Source organism: Elgaria multicarinata, chromosome 3 (assembly GCF_023053635.1).
Source record: "Elgaria multicarinata webbii isolate HBS135686 ecotype San Diego chromosome 3, rElgMul1.1.pri, whole genome shotgun sequence".
Taxonomy (NCBI): Eukaryota; Metazoa; Chordata; class Lepidosauria; order Squamata; family Anguidae; genus Elgaria; species Elgaria multicarinata.
The window spans coordinates 93,701,915-93,724,580 of record NC_086173.1 but is presented as its reverse complement, the minus strand read 5'-3'; the positions used below and the strand labels follow the sequence as shown (position 1 = coordinate 93,724,580).

The 22,666-nt window shown below is 41.3% G+C and overlaps 1 protein-coding gene across 2 annotated transcripts in view; it reads right to left on the bottom strand.

The window, feature by feature from the left end:
• ITK (IL2 inducible T cell kinase) overlaps positions 1-8,186 on the bottom strand; it is a 36,405-nt gene extending 28,219 nt beyond the window's left edge. For both annotated transcript variants that reach the window (XM_063123332.1, XM_063123331.1), the window contains exon 1: positions 8,049-8,186. In XM_063123332.1, coding sequence (XP_062979402.1) covers positions 8,049-8,186 — 138 coding nt within the window. The remainder of the gene's footprint in view (positions 1-8,048) is intronic.
• Between the last annotated feature and the right edge of the window lie 14,480 nt (positions 8,187-22,666).

The window sequence follows — 22,666 nt, the reverse complement described above, 5'->3', positions numbered from 1 at the left end:
AATGAGGGGCCATCTTACCATGAAGTAAAGCGCTCATAATAGATATGTGTTTTCAAGCTTCCCTCTCCACGTAAGTCCGCCAGCATCTTATAATCAGTTTCCTTATTATAGCAGGCAAATTACAACTAGAGACAAAACTCTTTTTGGCTTATAGTCTGATCTCACATATACTGACGTATGTGTGATAACTATGCATATTCCAGAGATCTGACCGACAACAAGAGATTGTCCATGAGCAAAGACTACAAATGCACCAGCAAAATATGCCTTTTCAGTTTATTTTTTGATTTTAAAAAAGACGTGTGCTGCCATTCTGTAAAAAATTGCATTCCAGATTGCAGTTTAACAAATACTATAAAAAATAAAATCTAAAAGTACAAATTACAAAATATATAACAGCCACCCAAGTAAGTCATGCAAAATAAAAAAGCAGAGCCATAAGAGCAAGAGTTCAGATATATGGTACCGCCATATTAACTAAATGAATCCAACTGACAAGCACACTGAAATAAAAGACCAAAAAAACCTTGCTGAAGGTGATCTCCCTGGGGAAGGAGTGCACAGTTGTGGCAGAACTGCAGAACAGATCCTAATCCTAACCTGGCTAAATGTCCTCATTCTGAAAGGCTGCCCTGTTCAATTCTGCTTTGGAGATAAACAATCTTAAGAATTGTTGCCCATCAGTACTTAGCATGTGGACAGCAGGCTAAACAGGCAGGAATGCAGGTCACCTAGGCACAGATTCTGCGCTACGGTGAGATGTACTGCGTTTCTATTTAAATTATAATATTTACTTCTAAATTTGCAACTATTCATATAATTCAGCATATGCCATTTTTTAGGCAAATCAGCATCTTCTTTTGTCCTCTTTTTTGGTGATGTTTTCTTCTTTTCTTTTTTGGCAATGCCTCCGTGGTCCCCAAACTGAGAGCCGCCCATGTAACCTTAGCAGGCAAGAGTACCCAAAGAAAGGTGTCTGACAGAGATCTCAGCTACTGGGCCAGTTCACATGGGAGCAAGTGGGTCTTTAGCTACCCTAAACTCAGGCTGTTAGTGAGTGAATCACTTTCCTCTCATAGTAAAAAAATAAAAAAATAAATAAATCCTGGCCATGCCCATGTTTGTAGGAAGACACACCAGCATCTCATTTCCTTATCCTCAGACAGATCAGTTATTGGATTGTATGGTAACCCAGTGTATGTGTATCAAGAAATACTTAATTCTGCCACCATATAAATTATGCAAATTAACAGATTATGTATTTGCTTATTTTGCATTATTTATTCTACTTCATATGCTGGTTGCTCAAAGCCTGACCCACCTGACAGAAATCTAGAGCTCCCCCCACCCCCACCGACCAGCCACCACTTTTTGTCTTCTGATATTAGTTAAATCATTGCCCATATCAATTCAAATTTCTTTTCATGATCATGAGGTCTAGAAGCTTTACTGTATAATAAAATGAAAGCTGAGATTCTCAGGATGATGAATTCTACACTTCAGATTTTGCACTTGTGCAGCTGGAAAAGGCAAGCACGGTCCTCATTATAACAAAAAAGCCAATTCAGAAATGGACATACATAAGCCAACTTTAATCTCTTTCGGATGTTTTATTCTTAGGGCACAACTACATATTATGTGTACTTCCGTGATCCTTTGGGAGGATTGTTTTTTACACAATGCAACCATTGAGGTTGCAATTTTAAATGGAACACTAGTGCAGGGGCAGGGAAAGCTTGATGTATTTTCCCCCTCTGTTGCAGCTCCTCAAAGAATCATAGAACTATATATCACATCTGAAACTTATATCAAAGTAAACATAGGATCAAGCTTCATTTTATTTACTGTATCATTTATCCGTCTTTACTCCATGTCAAAAAGTGGGTAAGTGGTCCTTATATTTACAGATAATGCACAGTAATTCAAATAGATGCACATCTATATATGACATATATCATACATACAGAAAAAAGGTTAAATGTATGGATAAAAAGATGCTATTTGGTGCAGAGCCCCTTATAAACATAAATAACTTTTATCAAAAGCAAAACAGAGTAGGTTTCCATTGCCTAAGGGCCAAAATAGACAAGATGCAGGACTTCTATGGTAGGGTCTCCCAACAATTTAACTCAAAGACAGTCATGGCATGGGTGTGTATGCATCCCAAATTGGACCAGAACAATTCTGCTGGGGAAGGTGTGCTTCACCATGGCACAGTTTCCGACCTTTTGGAGCAAAAAGCAGCTGGGCAGGGGATTTCGGCGAGGACCTGGATCAAAAGCACATTCCAGAGCAGGGCTGGCCAATGTAACAGTTTGTTTGTTTTATAACACTAATAAAAGTTCTTGGAGCAGATTACAATAAGAGAGTCATGAAAGGTCAATCCATAAAATCTAAATACAGCATCAAAATCAGCGGCAGAAAATAAGTTTAATCATGCTTTCTAAAATGTGTATTTTGTTGTAATATGTGGTTTGATCCTAAATCATTCCCTGCCTTCTGAAGTTACAACTAGGAACATAAAGGAAAATATACTGTATGTTTTCTACTATGGGGCTCATAGCTTCATAACGTTTTCAGAGATGTGCTCATTTCAAGACCCTGATGGAAGATTCCACTTTTGCTTCACAATTTTTCTATAGTCAACCCCATATGATTTATGTTATACATAGCTTTTCTTTAAGAAAATCTTACTGAATCTTCCATTGCACATTTCCCTGAACCTAGGTTAAAATTTGTGCAGGGGATAGTGAGATCTTAATTCAGAGACTCTGAGCCAAACTACACATTACAATGAAGACATACTTGCTCTTTCTCATTCCAAAGTAAGTGCAAGGACCCCTACATCATGATCTACATCAGGTCCCTCGCAAGGGGGAGTAGGGGGCTTTAACACTTTAACCCCAACGGTGTTCCCAATCTACATTAGCCTCCTGCCCCATGCTTACTTTAAAGTAAAATAGAAAGTCATAGTTACTAGCTACATAATCAAAGTACTGTGATGCTGGGGTTTCTTCCTGCTCTTTTCAGAGCTCAGAGGCAGTGAAAGAGAAGTCAGCATTGCTGCATCTCACTTCGCTGGCCCAGTAATACATGTCCAACATTCTGTCCTTCCTGCTGTAAAACGGACAGGAGATAAAGATGGCAAAAGGGCCTTTGGACAGTTGGATGGCAGGTGCCAATGCCACGAACTTACTCATTACCCATGAGTACCACGCTGGTCCTCCAGGTTGGAGCTTGGAAACCCTAGATCAGTGGTTCCCAAAGTGGGCGGTACCGCCCCCTTGGGGGCGGTGGGATTGCATAGGGGGGCGTTAAGAGGCAAGAGGGCGGCAGGGGGCGCTAAGAGGCAAAGGGGCGGCAGGGGGGCACTCGAGGTGGTCTTTTCTGAGAAGCACCTCTCCAGAAGGTCTTAAAACCCAGGGACATTTTTATGGGAGAAGGTAGTTTGGTCCCAAACCATATAGGGGAAGAATCCACACATATATTAATACCGTTTAAGAAGAGTCCTTTTAATGGTGAATTGAAATGTTTCAAAAGCACCAAAACGCTAATGAAGAGACATACCCTGCTTGGTGTGCCCTGCCATGCCGGCTGCAAAACAGAGGCGTTTGCTCTCTTTTCCCTCCCTCCCTCGGCAAGCCTGCAGCAGGTGCTTTCCATTTAAAGGGGCCAATTGAGCTACAAAATGACATTGAGCTGAAGTCAAAGTTTAAGAAATTGTACCAGGAGTTTTGGTTACAGAAGGAGATTTCTGATTGCTATCTAGCACTATGGAGAGTGGTTCAGAAGCTCCTGGTTGCATTTTCAACATCATATTTGGTGGAATGTGGTTTTAGTGTGGTCTGCCTACTTCTCTCCAAGCAAAGAAATCAACTCCAGATTACTAAATATGGTGATTTAAGACTCATGTTAAGTGACTTCAAACCAGACTTTGTGAAACAGGTATCACTTCATCAAGCCCATTCATCACATTAAGAATTTACATAATAGAGGTACTCTACCCTAGTTACTAAATGTGATATCTAATATTCCTGCTAAATGACTATTAGACTTTGAAAAGATATTATCACTGGATCAAGTTCATCAATTATGTTTAATTGAATAAACTAAAAAAAATTGGATTTTGAATAAATATTCAATTAATTGGGTAGGGTAGGGGGCACTGGGCATGAGTTTGTGGAACCAAGGGGGCAGTTACCTGAAAAAGATTGGGAACCACTGCCCTAGATGCTTCACAGAATGTTATGGGGGGAGGGGACCTAGACAATATCATCTTCCATTTGTAAACATCGCAGGTATTCCTACATATGCCCAGTGTTGCTTGGGTCCGTGAATAATGTTTATAACGTTTAATTAATATATAATAAATTTCTATGCAATTTATTCATCTTTAGGTTGGTTGGTTTTTTTTAGTTTGGTTGAGTTAGTAAATTGTTTTGTTAGAATAAAAAGAAAATTGTGTTAATAAGAACTGTATTTTAAATTAAAGCTTCGTGATAAACCACATTTTTTGTTTTACCTGAAAAGCCTACACCTCCCATCATGCCTTGGCTGGCGCAGGGAGTTGTAGGCATAAGCCTCAGTTTTTAATTAATAAACAGTTTTTTATTAAATTCTTTAAAAACATTTAAAATATTTAAAATCCAAATGTCATGTTTTTAGATTTTTCTGGTACAGCCAGACCTATCAGCATGCCAAATTTCAAGTTTCTACCCAGCTTTGCTCCGGTCCCCTAAGATATACCGTATTTCTTCAATTCTAAGAGACCATCGATTGTAAGACACACACTAATTTCAGTACCACCAACAGAAAAAAGCTTTGATTCTAAGAAATAATAAATGACCCTCGATTCTAAGATGCACCCCGTTTTTAGAGATGTTTATATGGGAAAAAAGTGTGTCTTAGAATCAAAGAAATATGCTATTTGTCTGTGAAGTAAGCATCTTAAAGTAACAGGCCCGTGCTCGTCCTGTGAGTTAGCCTCTTAACAAATTAAAATCATTCCTCCCTGTCTTACCTTCACGACAACCCTGCAAGGTAGGCTTGTCCTAGGTCTATGAGGTAACTTCAAAACAAATTAAATTAGTTTCTTTTCTCTCTCTCTCACTCTCAATGCCTGGAAGTAGTCGTCATGACTTTCCTTGTCCCCACAGAAAACAAAAACTACAACTCCTAGAATGCCTTTTGCTCAGAGCTGCGACCTCCTTCACATCTGCCCCTGATGGGGCCTAATAACTGAGGCAGCCAACCCAGGTGCTCTCCCTTCAGGCCCAGGATGGTGAGCCACTTCCAGGTGATGGCTCCCAAAGCCTGATAATCTTCCCTCCCACCCAAGGCATGCTGGGAGTTGTAGGCATAAGCCTGTTGTTGATTATTCGTTCAGTCGCTTCCGACTCTTCGTGACTTCATGGACCAGCCCACGCCAGAGTTTTCTGTTGGCCGTCGCCACCCCTAGCTCCCCCAAGGTCAAGTCTGTCACCTCCAGAATATCATCCATCCATCTTGCCCTTGGTCGGCCCCTCTTCCTTTTGCCTTCCACTTTCCCTAGCATCAGCATCTTCTCCAGGGTATCCTCTTCCTTTTGCCTTCCACTTTCCCTAGCATCTCCAGGGTATCCTGTCTTCTCATTATGTGGCCAAAGTACTTCAGTTTTGCCTTTAATACCATTCCCTCAAGTGAGCAGTCTGGCTTTATTTCCTGGAGTATGGACTGGTTTGATCTTCTTGCAGTCCAAGGCACTCTCAGAATTTTTCTCCAATACCACAGTTCAAAAGCATCTATCCTCCTTCGCTCAGCTTTCCTTATGGTCCAGCTCTCGCAGCCATAGGTTACTATGGGGAATACCATTGCTTTAACTATGCGGACCTTTGTTGTCAGTGTGGTGTCTCTGCTCTTAACTATTTTATCTTAGGTCCTGAATAATGTGTTATCTTTGAACCCCCCCAAAACCTGGAGCAAGCACTGCATCTGCACACTCTTCCCAAGATCCTGTCATACACCACCATGACCACCACCCCATGCCTACTGTGGTGAACAGATCTCTAAGCAAGTTGTTCAGCGGATGAGGGAGAAGGGCAGATGGAACAGACCGTTTTCTCCTGCTTCAGCTGGATATGTAAGGGGCAACAGCCTTTACAGAAATTTACCTATGTCTGTGGTAAAGATATAGCACAACAATACAATCTTAGCAACTTTATTATAAATGTTTGTGCTTGAACTACCTATCTACAAAGTTTTTCCAAAGGTTTTCCAAGGGTGCTCAAAGCAACATATGAATTAAAACAAGAGCAAAACCATTTCAGAACCCCCCCGAAACACACAATATTGAAGCAGCAGTGAGGAAACAGCCATTGCATTAGGACGCAATGCAGTTCAACAATGACCATCAAACTCCTCAACAAAATAAAACAAAAAAAGAAAAGTTTAGCAGATGGTGGAAGCCCTACATATAGGAAGATGGCCAATAGGACCTCCCTTAGCAGAAACTATAAATAAATATAGGCTAGTTGAATTATTTACTTATTTATTTATTTCAGCACTAACCATACTGATCCCTTCTGAGGATATCCAACTCCCTGAAACAATAGTACTATCTGAACAATGAGACTTTATTTGAAAGAGGTTCATGGGACAGATTCTATTCGAGATTAAATAATGGGGTGGTTATGTGCATGTATGAAGTGTAAGTGTGTTTAAGATGTCCTGTATGGTTCTGTAGGACTAGGCTAATTTCCTTTCCTTCAAAGGCGCAGAAGATAAAGGGCCCTGTTAAAGCTTGCAGCTTGTAGTTAAAAGACTGTCCTTGAAAACCCTCAGCTCATGTACCAAACCACCGAGAGTCAATATTTTCATATACACCTCAATCTGCCCAGCGTTCTTGGCATTTATAAACCAAAGACATACAAAAGTGGACAAAGAATGCAGAGTTGTGTTACTACCAGTTATGACTGCCCTGAAATAGTTCTCTTGCAAAGGAGCAAGCATTTTTGAACTTCTATGTCCCTAGAATACATGGGATAAAGGATTGGCTTGCACATAGGAAAAGATTTATTCAGACATAAAGCTCACTGGGTAGCCACGGGAAACACACTATCCCATAGCCTAACCCCTTCATAGGACAGCTGTGATAATAAATGAGTCAGGGGCTATAAAGCACATTGCATGTAGAAATTAATAAAAGTAGTCAAAGGCTAAATCTTGGTTTTAGAAAAATTAATACCAGAAATGCTCAGCTTGATGACAAAGGGCCAAAACAGATATTATTTTAAATCTGTATCTATGAGATATGTCTTTTTTCATCTTTACTCTAGATTGGGTGTAGGCCCCCCAATCTAGATTGGGACCCTAACATGGGGGTTGAGTGGCTTTTAAGATCCAAACTTTTAAGAGTAAAAATGAAAAAAAAGTTGCAGCTTGTAGTTACAAATTTAAAGTAATGTCTACTTTGGCTCAAAGAGAGGCTGTTTCTACACCAGCCTGAAAATGCGGGCTGGTCACGGCTGAGTCCCTGCACATCCAAATGACTCACAGGGACTCTTGGGAGCGGGGAGGGACGAGCACACATTTCCCCCGGGATAAATAATCCCTGGGAAAACCCAATTCCTCCTGCGGTCTCGGGATCATCCCGAGACCGTGGGAGGTGTGTGGCTTGCCCGTCCCAGCTTCATTCCTCCTCCCCGCGAGTAGCGGGGATCAGTAGAGGGAAGGAGTTGGGCCAGGAGGAATAGGGGGTGGGTGAGGGAGCAGGAGCGATTCCCCCCCACTTACCTTTCGCTGAAGGTCGAGTGCACTCCAGCTCCTGTAACCTTTTTTTAAAAAATGGCCGCCTCCACTCACACGACGTCCCTCCTTCCATCCTGGACATCACGCTAGCCGTTTGTACACGAGGGATGATCCCGGAAGGAGGTAAGTCCGGGATCACCCACCCCTCTACACTTGTATGGTGTAGAAAGGGCCAGAGACAGCATTCTGCTCAGTTTTTCCCTTACTCTTCTTTATCATTTGATAAGGCACTTTGAAAAAGACATAGGAGATAGTACACATACCCCAGAGCGATGTTCAAAATATGCCAGCCTTGATTTCGTTAAAACAAAGAATCGAACTTTAAAGTTGGAGGGAGAGGTCCTTCTCTTTTGCTGGGACTTTTTGATCAGCTCTTCTTGAAGTAGAACACTGTTGTTCATTGTTCAACAAGCAATGGTCCTATCCCAGGACGGAAAGGCACCTGCCTTGGTACCAGAACTCCACACATGAGCCCAGAAAGAGAAGTCAGGAGACAGGCACGGTGGACTTTCGCAAAAAGCAGCGTAGGTGCTTTATCTTTCCATCTGTCATCCAGACAGTGGCGTTCAGCTAGCTTCCTTTCTGATGTAAAAAACCATAACCACATCCTTTCAAACACTGTTCTATGAACAATGCACACTGCATTAAGGTAGATGGCAAATGTTCTTATGAAGGGAAAAAAATGAGTAAGAAAAAGAAATTTGAAATTATAACCAATCACCTGATTATAATAAAAAGTTGAAGAACATTTACTTATCATTTATCTAATAAATGAATGCATCATAAATGCAAACATTTGTCTGATGGAGTACCCTCTAGTCTGGACAGAATGTAGATCAGGGTCTGCTGGTAAATATCTGGGTGATCTGAAGTAGATCGGCAAAGATTTCTAAGTCCCATTGTCTAACAATAACAACAAGAAGATGATTCTCCATCCATCCCCACTTGTGTGGGGCCAGGTGTGTGTGTGACCAGGGATAGATTTATGTGTGAAAGAACTATGAACTCAGTTGAGTTCTGATTGTCAAAATAAATTCCTGGACTCAGAATTCAGTGTATGTCTTTTGCAGCGGGCTCTGGTTGGTGGGTCTCATGGTTCTAGTAAACACCAAAATAGATTTCACAAGTCTGAAGTTTGCCCACTCTAGAAAGTAGGTCTTCCATCCATTTTCCTTATTTAAGCAGACAAAGCCAATTAAGGGTTGGCCTGATTCATCCAGTGAATTAAAGTTTCTTAGACACCTCTAGTACAATGATGAAGACAGAAATGAAATGTACAAGTATAAGACATTTATACTGTTCCAATGCAGAGGCTGAAATCTCATCCTGAGGCAAAAAAAAAAAAGTGGGTGGGGGAGTCATCACCATTTCATCCATTATATAAATTAATAAAGATGAGGATTGTGGGGTTTTGTTTATTTATTTTTTAAAAAAGATGTATTAAGATCTTTTATATTGTGTCCTTATTTATGAGCAGACCAGCATTTTACATTGTGAGAACCAAGTAACACCCAGAGAGACAATTACCCAGGAGTAAGCTCAGTAAGGGTGCAATCCTATGCATGTTTAGAAAGAAAAAAAGCCGTATAACTCCCAACATTCCCCAGTCAGCTTTCCCCATGGCTGGCTGGGGAATGCTGGGAGTTGTAGGACTTTTTCTGTCTAAACATGCATAGGATTGTCCCCGAAATCTAGTTAGATTTACTTATGACTGATCGTAGGATTGGGCTGCATATCATACAGCTTCTCACATTTCATTGAGACAGGCCATTTCTTTGTTTATCATCTGCTACTTTTTTTTCTTTCAAAGATTTCGTTTTCAATTTTTTTAAATAACAGGTTTAGCTTTAATGAGGAAATGATCAAGTAAAGTCCACTCTAATGCTTTCACCATATTCCTAACCTCCCCAATATAGTAAATGATAAGCAAAAAGGACAGTAAATAACAACCCTTTCTCTCCAAGTCACCTGCTTGGGTTTGTGTTTTTTGATGAAGAAGAATCATGGTGAACTTGAAAGTCAGGATGAACTAAAAACAAAACACAAAACAAGTGAACAGATTTTCAAGTCTATCAGAATTCTTCTTCAGGTATTATGCCACTGTTGCTTTTCAGCTTTAATTTTTCTAATGGACTAAATGGGTTGACAAGGATATCTGATACCCAGATTTTGGCCATCCATTTTAGCCATGTAGATATTCTCAGATTCCAATCCTGGATGGTTCCATTCAGTATTCTGTATATACCCATCTAAGAGAGAATCTGAGAATCTCTAGTTGGCTAAAATGGATTGTTAAAATCTTTGCCAAGACATCCTTCTAATGATGTGGGAAACAGCATTGTCAATGGAGAAAATAACATGTATTCTTACCATCAAATTAATCTCTGCCTAATTTTTTTTCTTCACTTGTGCTCTCTGCCTTACATGTGACCTGTGATTTTTAGTTAGAGCTAGAGACAAGTCCAAATAATTGCTCGGCTTAATATTTTCAAAGGCAAAATAAGCATTGTTCTTTGACACAGCAGCTTTTCAAGTTGCTTGCTGCAATGTAAGGTTTTATTCTATTCCTATTTTATTCTATTTATTGTATTTATTGCAGCAGGTATGTTCTACCTAATTAAATCTTCACAATACCTTCTCCATACTACAAACTGCGGAGCTAGACTTTTCATTCTATTCCATTACAGCTCTTTCAACATGCTTTGTTTTGATGCTTTACATCCAGCCTGAAGAAGAGCTCTGGTGAATTCAAAAGCTTTATTAATTTTTGGTGGGTTTATATATTGTTGCTGTTTGGATTTTTAATCAGCCCACATTTACATGTTCTTGAGGCCATTTGTTTCCAGAAGACGTAGGTGTGCCTAACATTCTGTTGATTTTGGCACTTAGTTGTGAAAAATATATATCAAACCAGTCCATACTCCAGGAAATAAAGCCAGACTGTTCACTTGAGGGAATGGTATTAAAGGCAAAACTGAAGTACTTTGGCCACATAATGAGAAGACAGGATACCCTGGAGAAGAGGCTGATGCTAGGGAAAGTGGAAGGCAAAAGGAAGAGGGTCCGACCAAGGGCAAGATGGATGGATGATATTCTGGAGGTGACAGACTTGACCTTGGGGGAGCTAGGGGTGGCAACGGCCTACAGAAAGCTCTGGCGTGGGCTGGTCCATGAAGTCACGAAGAGTCAGAAACGACTGAACAAATAAACAACAATGTTCACTTAGATTACAAATGCTTATACAGAATGAAAACCATAAATTACCCCCAAGTCCAATCATGTCCATCCTCACAATCAGTCAAAGTGTTGTAGATTAACACTGGGAAGAGGGAGTGAGCTAAAATCAAATGTGGTATTGCTCATCATTTTAGATAGTGATTGTACACAGCTACATTTTATGGACTGCATTTTGCCTGCATTTTATGGGCTGCTTGAGTGAATGTGAATGCGTCCAGTTGTGTGCCTCCCTCATTCCCATACCTTCTCATATCCATCCCTATTTACTGTGTGTTCATTTTGTCTTCTTCGTGTATATTTCATTTGAGGTTTCATTTGTTGGAGAAAGAGAATGGTGTTTGTAGGGGCTCTATTCAGCCTTTCACTGGAATCGATGGCCTCCAGTCACTATTTCAGCTGGTGCTCTTGCAAGTAAAAGTAGTGCAGAAATGAATTTCTTGCTAGCAACACTAATGGCAGGAATGTCTCTGATGCTCAAACTGTACAAATTCTCACCACTTCCGTTCCTACTTACTGATCACATGGAGATCCCCTGGTGTGCCCAGTGCATACTTATCCTTTGCCTTCCCTGTCGAACCTACTGTAATTACCAGCACCAAATGGTGAAGGGTTGTGAAGTGCCCTTGTATCTCTTAGGCTCTCCAAATTAACTGTATAGAGTCGTAGAGCTCCATCTGATGAGCTTTTTATTGCATGCTCATTACTGGGCACTTATGGATTTCTCGGAGGTCCCTCACATGACATTGTCTGCTTCTTGTGCACCTTCCACCCCTTCTGGCTTTCCTTGCGCCACAATTAAAATCAGAAAAAAGTATGGTTGCTGCTCTCTCCTGCTGTGTGTGGGAGAAGCACTGGACTGAATGAGCCCCATGCTCCTTGTTTATTTCCTGTTTTCAAACAGGAAGTAACTGAGCAACGACGGAGAAGCGACAGTAGCCAGTGTTCTTCCTAGGTGTGATGGAGCTTATATACTGTACTGTATGGTATATGTCAGGGCTCCATGAAACTTGATGCCTGACCTATGTCCCCCTGCTGTTTATATATTCCTGCTGCTATGTTTATGATTGCTTTATCTATAGCATTAAGTCTGTAGATTATGAGTGACACATAGCTATAATTTAAACCATAATTGGTAAAATACTCTGTTTTACCAAAAATTCTAAAGTATCATTATTTTGCTGCAAATATTTTGATTATGCTTTTTATGTGCAGAGAAATAAAATATTGTCAAAATTTAAAAATAAATAAAAATGACTGCCTACCTGGCGTATTGTGTACAATTCTGGGCACCACATTTCAAGAAGCTCATTGAAAGGTTAGAAAGGTTCAGAGGAGGGTAACAAAGGTGATACAAGTTCTTGTGGACATGCCCTATGAGGACAGGCTAAAGGAACTTGGGATGTTAAGTCTGGAGAAAAGAAGACTGAGGGAAGACATGTTAGCAGTGCTCAGGTACATAAAAGGGTGGCACAGGGAGGATGGTCAAGAACTATTTTCCATGGCCACAGAAATTAGGACCCGAAATAATGGGTATAAGTTACAGCTACCTAGATTCTGATTCAATATAAGGAAAAACCTCTTGGTAGTAAGATCTGTACAGCAGTGGAACAGTCTACCTATGGAGGTTGTGGGTCTGGAGGTTTTTAAAGAGTTTGGATAGCAACCTCTCATGGATGATTTAATTAGTTTCCCTGCACATTGCAGAGGGTTGGACTAGATGATCCTTGCAGTCCCTTCCAACTCAACAATTTTATGATTCCATGATTCTGCTGGATAGATTACTATGCATTAACTACTCATTAACTAGGTAGCACCTAAAATAATCTTATTTATAAATATTTAAACTCTGGACATCTCATATTTTAAACTTTAATGCTATAAACAGCTTGGAGATATCCTCTTGGATACTAGTGTAAAACCCATGTCACCATGGATGCAAGTAGTCCTGTTCTTTTCCTGCTTTTTTGCCCCTCAATCTCCACACCACAGAAGGGCTCATGAATAACGCACATGTGGCTCATGCATAGAGAATCCCGTGGTACATCCCCTTCCTGCTCCTTTGTTCTTTTACTTGAATCCAAGGTCCCAGCTCCAGAGGGTTTATCAAAAAGGGTGTAGCTGCTGCGTGCTGTCCCTGTGAAGCACCCTCTCTTCAGGCCCCACAGCAGCCCGGCTCAGCACCCTAAACCTTTGCCTTCCCTTCCGCTGCCACCAATTGAAGCTGTACCCCACCCAAGTACCTTATAAACTACACCAGTGTGAATTAAAACTAATGTTTATTAACAAGGAGTAAGTTTTAGTTGTAAAAGCATATTAGTTTCCTCCGTGAAAAGTGTAATGTTTACAATAGGCACAAGGAGTAATGGTTTCAGTTCAATGCTTTTAAAACAGCTCCAAATATAACTTTAATTGTTACCCTGCCTACTCTCTCTTCTCTAGTCCACTCTAGCACTCCTCCCTCAATCTAATCCACCAAAATAATAAACCACGTTGTTCCTTCCTCAAGTACTCTGACAGACCTAAACCCCAAAACCATCTCTCACTCGCACAGCGCTTCAATATAGCCACACACACTCAGCTAACTCCTCCCATTCCCTGCTGTCTACCAATCCAGCCATTCCAACTACCAGCCAATCAGCACTCACTCTCACATCCTGGTCCCTGCAATATAAACACAGTGAATACATTTATAATCATTTAACATTCTTTAAAGCAATAGACATTCCTAAAATATTTTTAATACTTACATTACATAAATAAGCATAATACAGCAAAATTTTAGAATGTTTTAAGGATGTTTTAAAGATGTTTTAATCATGTGTGGTATGTTATAAATCACTTTTTAACGTGTATTTTATATCATATTTTTATACTGTTTGTTTTATACTTTGAATGGTTTTGGTTTTGGTGAACTGCCCAGGGAGCTTCGGCTGTTGGGCGGTATAAAAATGCAATAAATAAATAAATAATAAATAAAAATAAATAAATAAACATCACATCTCCCCCCACCCCTTAATATTGAGCGGAGTATGCCTCTTGAGTCCCAGGTGGCATACACAGTGTCCAAAGTTTAAGGGCAGGTGTTCCTGGTTGTATGCAGAGTCCTTGCGACATCATAGGGAGACTGTCCCTGTGTTATTCATTCATCCTGGTAAGTCCATACCGCTGGTTTCTCCTCCTTCCCTGGAAAGGCTGTGTGCGATCACATTGTCCTTTCCTTTGATAAATTGATAGGTGACCTGGAACTCCTGTAGAGTCCATGACCACCTGTGCAGCGTGGTGTTGCGCATGGTTTCCATCTACATTGGTGCCTGATGATCTATGATGACAATAAACCTCCAGCCCTAAACAGATGGCCTCAACTTGTTTAGTGCCCATACAATAGCGAGGGACTCTTTCTGGATGAATGAATAGTTCTTTTCCCCAGAGGGTCAGCTTCTGGCTTAGGAAGGCAATGGGGTGTTTGGTCCTATCCCTCTCCTGTAGCAGCGCCGCTCCCAGCCCGATCTCTGATGCATCTGTGGCCAAGATGAAGGGCTGTTCAAAATCAGGAGCAATTCGGATGGGGCTGTTGGATAGTACCTCCTTTAATTGCTCGAAAGCCCTCTGGCACTGGCTCATGCTTTCAATTCGTGCAGTGGTCAACTTGTGCAGTGGTGCAGCCAAGTCTCTGCACCTCTCCAGAAACCTCCAATAGTACCCAATGATCCCCAGGAAGGCTCTGACAGGCCAATTCCTGATCACCTCTACTTTGTCCCATAGAGGTGAGATCTTCCCACTGCCTACCCTATAGCCTAGGTAGGTAACTTCTGACAGTCCAAATTGATACTTACTGGCTTTGATGGTCATGCCTGCCTTCTCTATTGCTCTCAGGACTTTGGTGAGGTACTCTAGGTGATCAGGCACCGTTCTGCTAAATATGGCTACATCATCAATGTAAGCCATCGCAAAGTCTGACATTCCAGAGAGCACAGAGTTCATCAGTCTCTGGAAGAAGAGTAGAGAGTTCCTTAACACAAAAGGCAACATGGTGAACTCATACAGCCCCTCTGGTGTCACAAAAGCGGTCTTATAGCTTCCTCTACTTCCATTTGCCAAAACCCCTTGCAGAGGTCTGGGGTAGATAAGATGGTGGCTGATCCTAGCAACTCTACCATGTCATCCACCATTGGCATCGGAAAGCTCTTCGGTATAGTTACTTTATTGATGGGCCTATACTCTATGCAGAAGTGTATGCTCCCATCCTTCTTGGGGACCAGCACCACCCTGGACACCCATGGACTGTTAGACTCCTTGATCACCCCCATTTCTAACATTTCTTGCACCTCCCTCCTCATTGTTTCTAACACCTTGCCGTTGGCTCTGTAAGGTGTGCATCAAATTGGGGCATGATCTCCTGTGTTGATGGCATGCCTAAACAAGCTGTTTTTCCCAGGCTTGTTGATGAATACCCCTTCATGTTGGTGCAAGATGGTCAGGATAGCAACTTTTATTGGCTCCACTACCCTATCACTCCATGCAGTCTGGTCCAGCCCTCCCTCTGCTTTGCTGTCTCCTAGCAAGTCAGGTATACATAAGCCCTCTTTCTTGGGAGACAGTGTCACTTGCAAGACTCTTTCCTCCCTGACCTGGTAGGGCTTGAGCATGTTTTTCATGGACCATTTGGTTTTCTTGGTGTGGTCTGAGAAAATGATGTAATTCAAGAAAATCTTCTCGGACAATGTAAGGCCCCTCCCAACTGGCTTGTAGTTTGTTCTTTAGCTGGGGGATGTAAGCCATAAGCACATGTCCAACTTCATAGGACCTTTCTCTAGCATGCTGGTCGTACCAGTGGCTCTGCTGCTTTTGAGCCACGCTAAGATTGGTCTGCAATACCCTCATCATGGATTCGAGCTTCTCCCAGAAGCCTAACCTAGTTTTTGTGAACAGCCCAGGGAGCTGTGGTTATTGGGCGGTATAAAAATGCAATAAATAAATAAATAAATAAATAAATAAATAAATAATAAAAAGTAGCACGTAGTCCACCACTGATGTTTTCTTTTAGGCTAGCTCCCCTTCCCAAGAGCTTCTCAACAATTCTAAAGGCCCCCTTACTTTTCTCCCAAACATTAACTCAAATGGGGAAAAGCTGGTGGATCCTTGAAGAACCTCCCTGTATGCGAACAGGAAACACCCCAAATAATCATACTAATTATTTGGGTGTTCCTGCACATAGGCTTTGATTGTAGCCTTTACTACCCCATTGAATTGCTCAGTCAGGCTATTGGTGACTAGGTGGTAGGTGGTGGTTTACAAGTGTTTCACACCACAGCACCTCCAAAGGCCCTGAATGACCACCCCCATAAACATGCTGCCCTGATCTGTCAAGGTTTCATGCGGAAAGCCTAACTTCAAGAAAATCTTCAACACACCTTCAGCCACAGCTTGTGCCTCTACAGTTCTTAGGGGTTTGGCATCTGGGTACCTAGTGGTATAATCTACTACCACCCTTGTTTGAGGGTCTGGAGAATGGGCCTATAATATCCATGCCCACCCTATGAAACGCCTCTCCTATAATGGGCAAGGGATTCAGAGGAGCTTTTGTTTTGCAACCCTTTCCTCCACTCTCTGGCATATTGGACAGGATAGGCAGTATTGGGTAACTTCATGTGACATCCTGGGCCAATAAAAATGGGCAGTCATCCTTTTCCACGTCTTTTTAATGCCCAGTTGCCCCGAACATGGGATGTCATGCGCCACTTTCAGGAGGCCATGACTAAATTTCAGGGGGACCACAAGTTGTTTTATGGCTTCCTTGCCAGCCTGTGAGTTTTTGGGTCCACACCTGTGGTATAGGAGGTCATGCTCCCACACTATCTGTTCCCTAACTGCGTTGTTAAAGGGTAACACAGAATGCTGTGCTTGGTTTCTAACAGGCTCTAGGCTAGTGTCTGCCTGCAGTTCCTGTTTATACTCACTAGGGTCAGAAATTGGTGTCTCTTCCCTGGGAGCTACAGCAACCCCTCCCAACTCTGTGGTTGCCTTGGAAACCTGGTCTTGCTGCTCTTCAGCCTGCCTGCCTTCTGGTTCTGAGCCTGCTGTATCTGAAGCCTTATTTTCAGTCACTTATGTTGATTTTGTCTGGCTTCTAGTAACTATGAATGTTTCCTCAGCTCCCACCCCCATAACATCATGTCCCAGAATGTCAGGTTCCTCCTGTTCTTTACTCAACCCTACTGTAAACTCTCCCTCTTGGCCCCTCCATGATATCTTCTCTCTGGCCAAGGGAATTTCCACAGGTTTTCCACTTATTCCTCTATTCTGCACAGTTTTGTGAGGTAAAATATTTCTCTCCCTCACCAAATCTGCCCTTACAAGTGTGATTCCTGATCCTGTGTCTGTGATGTGACCTTTCTTCAGGCCCCACTGCAGCTCAGCTCAGCACCCTAAACCTTTGCCTTCCCTTCTACTGCCACCAGTTGAACCTGTACCCCACCCAGGTACCTCATAAACTACACCAGTGTGAATGAAAATGAAATTCGCATGCAGCGTAGCCCACTCTCTGCCTCGCATACTCCATTTGGCTGCCTTTATCCCCTTCCCCCTTCTTGCTGGTGGCGACAGCCTAACAGGGGTCTGCCTTCATGCCACACTGGCCGCAACAGAAGTATTGCCCTGCCTGTTTGGCATGGAGGAAATAAATTGCTATTAAAACTTAAGCTTTGGACCTTTTTGAAGTTTCAAAATTGTCTGCACATCTACACTGGTCAAGCTTCAGTATAAAATAATAATGAGCAAAATTGGTCTGACAGATCTCTAGTAATAAGCCTTACAGTACTGTAATCTTTGTAAACCACCCAGAGAGCTTCGGCTATGGGGCGTTATATAAATGTAATAAAATAAATAAATAAATATTCTTATATGAGATAGTTGTGATTTATCATCATCATTATCCACTAAGTCCCCCAGATGTGGAAAAACAAAAATGTGCAGAATTTCTCATGAACAGTAAAGGTTAAGACGGCTTTTCTTTCTGAATTGCATGCAAAGATGACTGATAGTTAAAAAAAAGTTGTTTCAAAGTTAAGACAAAAGACTAAGCTATGTGATGTGGGAAATCCATGATTGGATCTCCTAAAGTCTTTTGCTTATCTCAAAGCAGCCCTGGAGAGTTGCTAATTTGATCCAAGAAGTGGACTTGGGATAGGTTTCTCTACCTTCTCCCAGCCATTTTGCAGAGCTAAATCATCCTCACTTTGTAAAAAAACCCAAACACCATCCACTTCCTTTCAGAGTGTGAAAGTATACCTCCATTGAGACTTTGTACCATATTTTCAAACCAAATGATATGTTCGGTGCTTTCTACACAATTTCATTGCACAAAACCAATAGAAAGACTCTTCCTCTCAAACCAAGATCACTGCTGCTCCCTATTGTTTAAGGACAGCATAGCATAAAGACAAATATTATTCTATCATACTTAACTTAAGACAGTAGCTCCTATCAGAATTTCTTTTTCTTGTAGAAACATCTGGCACTATATACTCCTTTGGAAAAGAGCTGTACATCTTGAAACATGTCCCTACTTTTATTATACTGCTGGATTACACATTTCTCTTCAATTTATGATCACATTTCTATTGTGTTAGATATAGAGAATGACTTATTTTCTATAGTGATGTGATGTTATATAATAAGGAATACTTCATAAAATGAGTGTGATACGGTGGATAGCATGTAGACGTAGCCCTTAGAGACCCTGGTTCTAATTCATAGATTCACTACGTCAGAAAAACCCACCTCTCACACCTTCAGGGCTGCAAGCAATGTTTTTCCTTATTTGCATATGGAAAGTCTTATCCTTCATCAAACAACAAAATGTCTTAGGCTGGCCCTACTGGGGCCAGATCTACACCAAACAGAATATGACACTTTGAAAACGGTTTGAAAGCTGTCTTTGGAGTTGGTTATTATCTTTAAAGCCCTACATGGTTTGGGTCCAGGCTACCTGCGGGATCGCCTTCTCCAGTTCAATCCGCCCCACATACTCAGGTCCTCCGGGAAGAATCCACTTCAGCTAGCAAAAACTAGATTAACAACTGTTACCCAGAGGACCTTTTCTTCCTGCTCCCAGACTGTGGAATGGCCTGCCTGAGGAGATTTGTCAACTTGACAGTTTTTTAGAATTTAAAAAAGCAATAAAGACTGATCTATTCCGGCAGGCCTATCCAGTGAAATTTTAGGATGTTTTCAGGGTGTTTTAATCATGTATGGTATGTTTTAATCTTTATATCATGTTTTTATACTGTTTGTTTTATACTTTGAATTGTTTTAGTTTTTGTGAACCGCCCAGGGAGCTTCGGCTATTGGGCGGTATAAAAATGCAATAAATAATAATAATAATAATAATAATAATAATAAACATTTTAAAACAGTAGTGTAGATCCAGCCATGGTCACTTTTTCTTTTGCATAAGGTCTCATATGCAAAAGTCGGCAAGTTTCCCAAAATTGTAATAGTTATGTAGAAGAGGGTATTTAAACAAGTGTAGATTGTTATGATGACCACCCCATTTTTACTAAAACCCTGAGGTCCACCAACCACAGCCAAGATGCAAAATAGTGGTGCAGCCAGAACCATGTACAAAATGATGAGACTGTGTAAAAGATGCAATAGGGTTGGCTGAAACAACTCCTTTGTTTTAAAAAATAATGATGCTAAAATCAATGGTGTATGCTAAAGACACTTGAGAACAATATTGTAGGACTGAAACCTTTGCAATATTATATTATTAACCCTATAATGCCCAGAACCCATCCAGAATAGAACAGAATGTTCCAAATGCCAACATCGCAGTACCTGTCCAGGCAATAAACAATATCTAGGGGAAATAGTCTGGAATGGCATCTTCTAAGTGAGCAAAAGAAAACAAATTCACCAGCTACACATGACTGTATGGGAAGGATGCAATCAGCCAGAAAACATCCACAGCAACTGTGTTCCAGTACGCATTCCAGCAACAGTCCATACTCTGGAAAATGTCTGGAATGCCAGCTTCCAAGTGAGGGAAACCAATCAAATTCACCAGTCACACGTGACTAGATGGGAGTGTAGCAATAAGCCATAAACAAACACTACCACTCATTATTACAATGAAAAGCCATCCTTAATGCCCATTACAATAGTATAACCGTCTAAAAAATTACAGAAACGTGCCTTTAACTCTTAGTGTAAAATATGACACCATCAAATGAAATTTGTCTATTATTGTTAAAATAACTGAAGTCATAATTATTATTCAATTTACTACTGAAAACAATTACAGCATGTAGCTCGAATCTTTTCCTGTGTATATAAGTGGGATAGTGGTAAGTTTAATTGTTTGGAAGGCTTTAAAACTGAACATTTTAGACTATTTATTCCAGTTTGATTCAACACAGCATGTCAATTTTTATGATGAGGATGCATAGAAAACAGCTGTTTATGACCTGTTAAACTGCCCATTGCCCAGAACAACTTTATTTAAAATCATGGATAATTTTGAGTCTAGTCCAACATATAAATTTGATTGGTTTCACCACCTGGTAAATTGGCAATCCAGATAATTTTTCCAGAATATTATTATGTGCAACAGATACTGGAATGTGGTTTCTGAGGATGTTTTGTGGCTTAACATTTCAGCTGAATTCAGTTTGACCAGCTGGGAAATTGGCATTGCCGACCATTTCCCCATAATAGTGTGTATTTTATTATTTATTTATTTCATTTCTATACCAATAAGCAAAGCTCTCTGGTGGTTCACAATTACCCAGAACAGATATCAGAATGTGGTTTTTATGGATGTTTTGTGGCTCATTGCATCACTCCCATACAGTCATGTGTGTTTGGTTAATATGGTTATGTGGCTTGACAGTTGGTGTTCCAGGCATTGTGGACATTTCATGGCTTCTAGTATCCCTCCAATTAGGGGCATTGCTAGACCTGGGCTGATGGGACTCCAGCCCCAAATCTATTTCCCAGGGGCCCCAATCAATGCAAAGAACTCTGTATGTCCATTGGTCCCAATGGAAATTGTTTCCCTTCAGCTTAATTGCTGTGCAGGAGGCAATTTTCAAGGGGGATTGAAGCTGGGGAGGGAAGGGTTAACTCTCCCTTCGCACATGCTGCAACCCCCACCCCAGCCCTTTCCCTGAAAGACCATTAGACTTGGGGGTGGGGGAGTTTTCCATTGCTTTGGGATGATCTGGGCAAGGGGCGGGGAATTAATTGAAGAATTTATTTTGTTTGAAATTATTTGGATGAGAAATTAATTGACTGGTTTTGCCACCTTTAAAATTTAAATAAATCCAAGTAATTATTTCCAAATTTGCATATAAATTAGCACATGCAGGTTTAATGCAGATTTCTATCTCATTGGCCTGGCAATGCCACTGCCTCCCAGCCAGTTATGTATGATTACCAAATTTGGTTCATTTGGCTCACTTGGAAGTTGGCATTCTGGAACGTTTTCCAGAATATACTATTGCCTGGAACAGGTACTAGAACATGGTTTCTGTGGTTGATTGCATCACTCCTACATAGTGATGTGTAGGCCAGACCTACAAGAGGATATAACACTTTGAAAACGTTTTGAAAACTATGAAGTGTGTCCTGGGCCCCAACAGTTGTCACTACTGTTATAAACCATTTTAAAGCAGTAGTGTAGATCCTGCCTTGGTTAGTTTGAGTCACTTGGAGGTTGATGATCTGGACCATTCCTTTTGGTTCCAGATGGGCTCTGGGCATTATGAATAATAATTATTATTATTATTATTATTATTATTATTATTATTATTATTATTATATTGCAAGGGTTTCAATCCTTTTTCCTGGTGTCTCTAATACATGCCGTTGCTTTTGGCATGTTTTTGTTTGTTTAAATAAAGGGCCCATTCTAATTTGTTCATTTCCTGCCTTTACACCATCTTTAAAATAGTGTCTCAAAGGGCAGAGTCAACTACCTGTTCCACCCCAAGAGCCATACACACCAACATATGTAAGTACAAATCTAACATTTGAGTTTTTACAGATCAGAAATTAACTGTCTAATTTAGGGTGGGGGGGGCCCGGCTTTTTGTTTTGCGGTTAAACAGCCATGAACAGACATTTTGCCGAGGGCATGACATTTTGTTTGAGAAGGTATGAAGGACTGTCTTTGAAGTACAATCAACTCCTGGATTTTTCCATGGACTCCTATGAGCTCCTGTCACTTTTACCCCTCTAGAGAAAACAAAAATTGCAGAGGGGAGGGGGAGAAATCCTGCCCGCATGGCATCCGTTTCCCGCTCCCGCCCGCGGCAGACAAAGGAATTGCCGACGTTTTCAATATCTACAGCGGAGACTTTCTCCGTAGACTTAAAGCCAAGTCGGCCTGACGCTGAGGAAGGACCCTGACGAGAGGGCGGTCGAAAACTAAAAGAACTACTGACTGACACCGAGAGCAACCAATCAAAAAGCAAGGCGGTTCTATGCCTTTGGTGGAGTCTATGATTGCTTCCTTCCCTCCCCGTCTCTTCCGTTCTTACTGCCCAGCGTCTCCGTGGGTAAGCCAATAGGAGACGGGGCGCCTGAGCGAGACGCGCCGGAAGTGGCTCCATGCCGGTAGTGGAGGGGAGGCAGGGGGAGG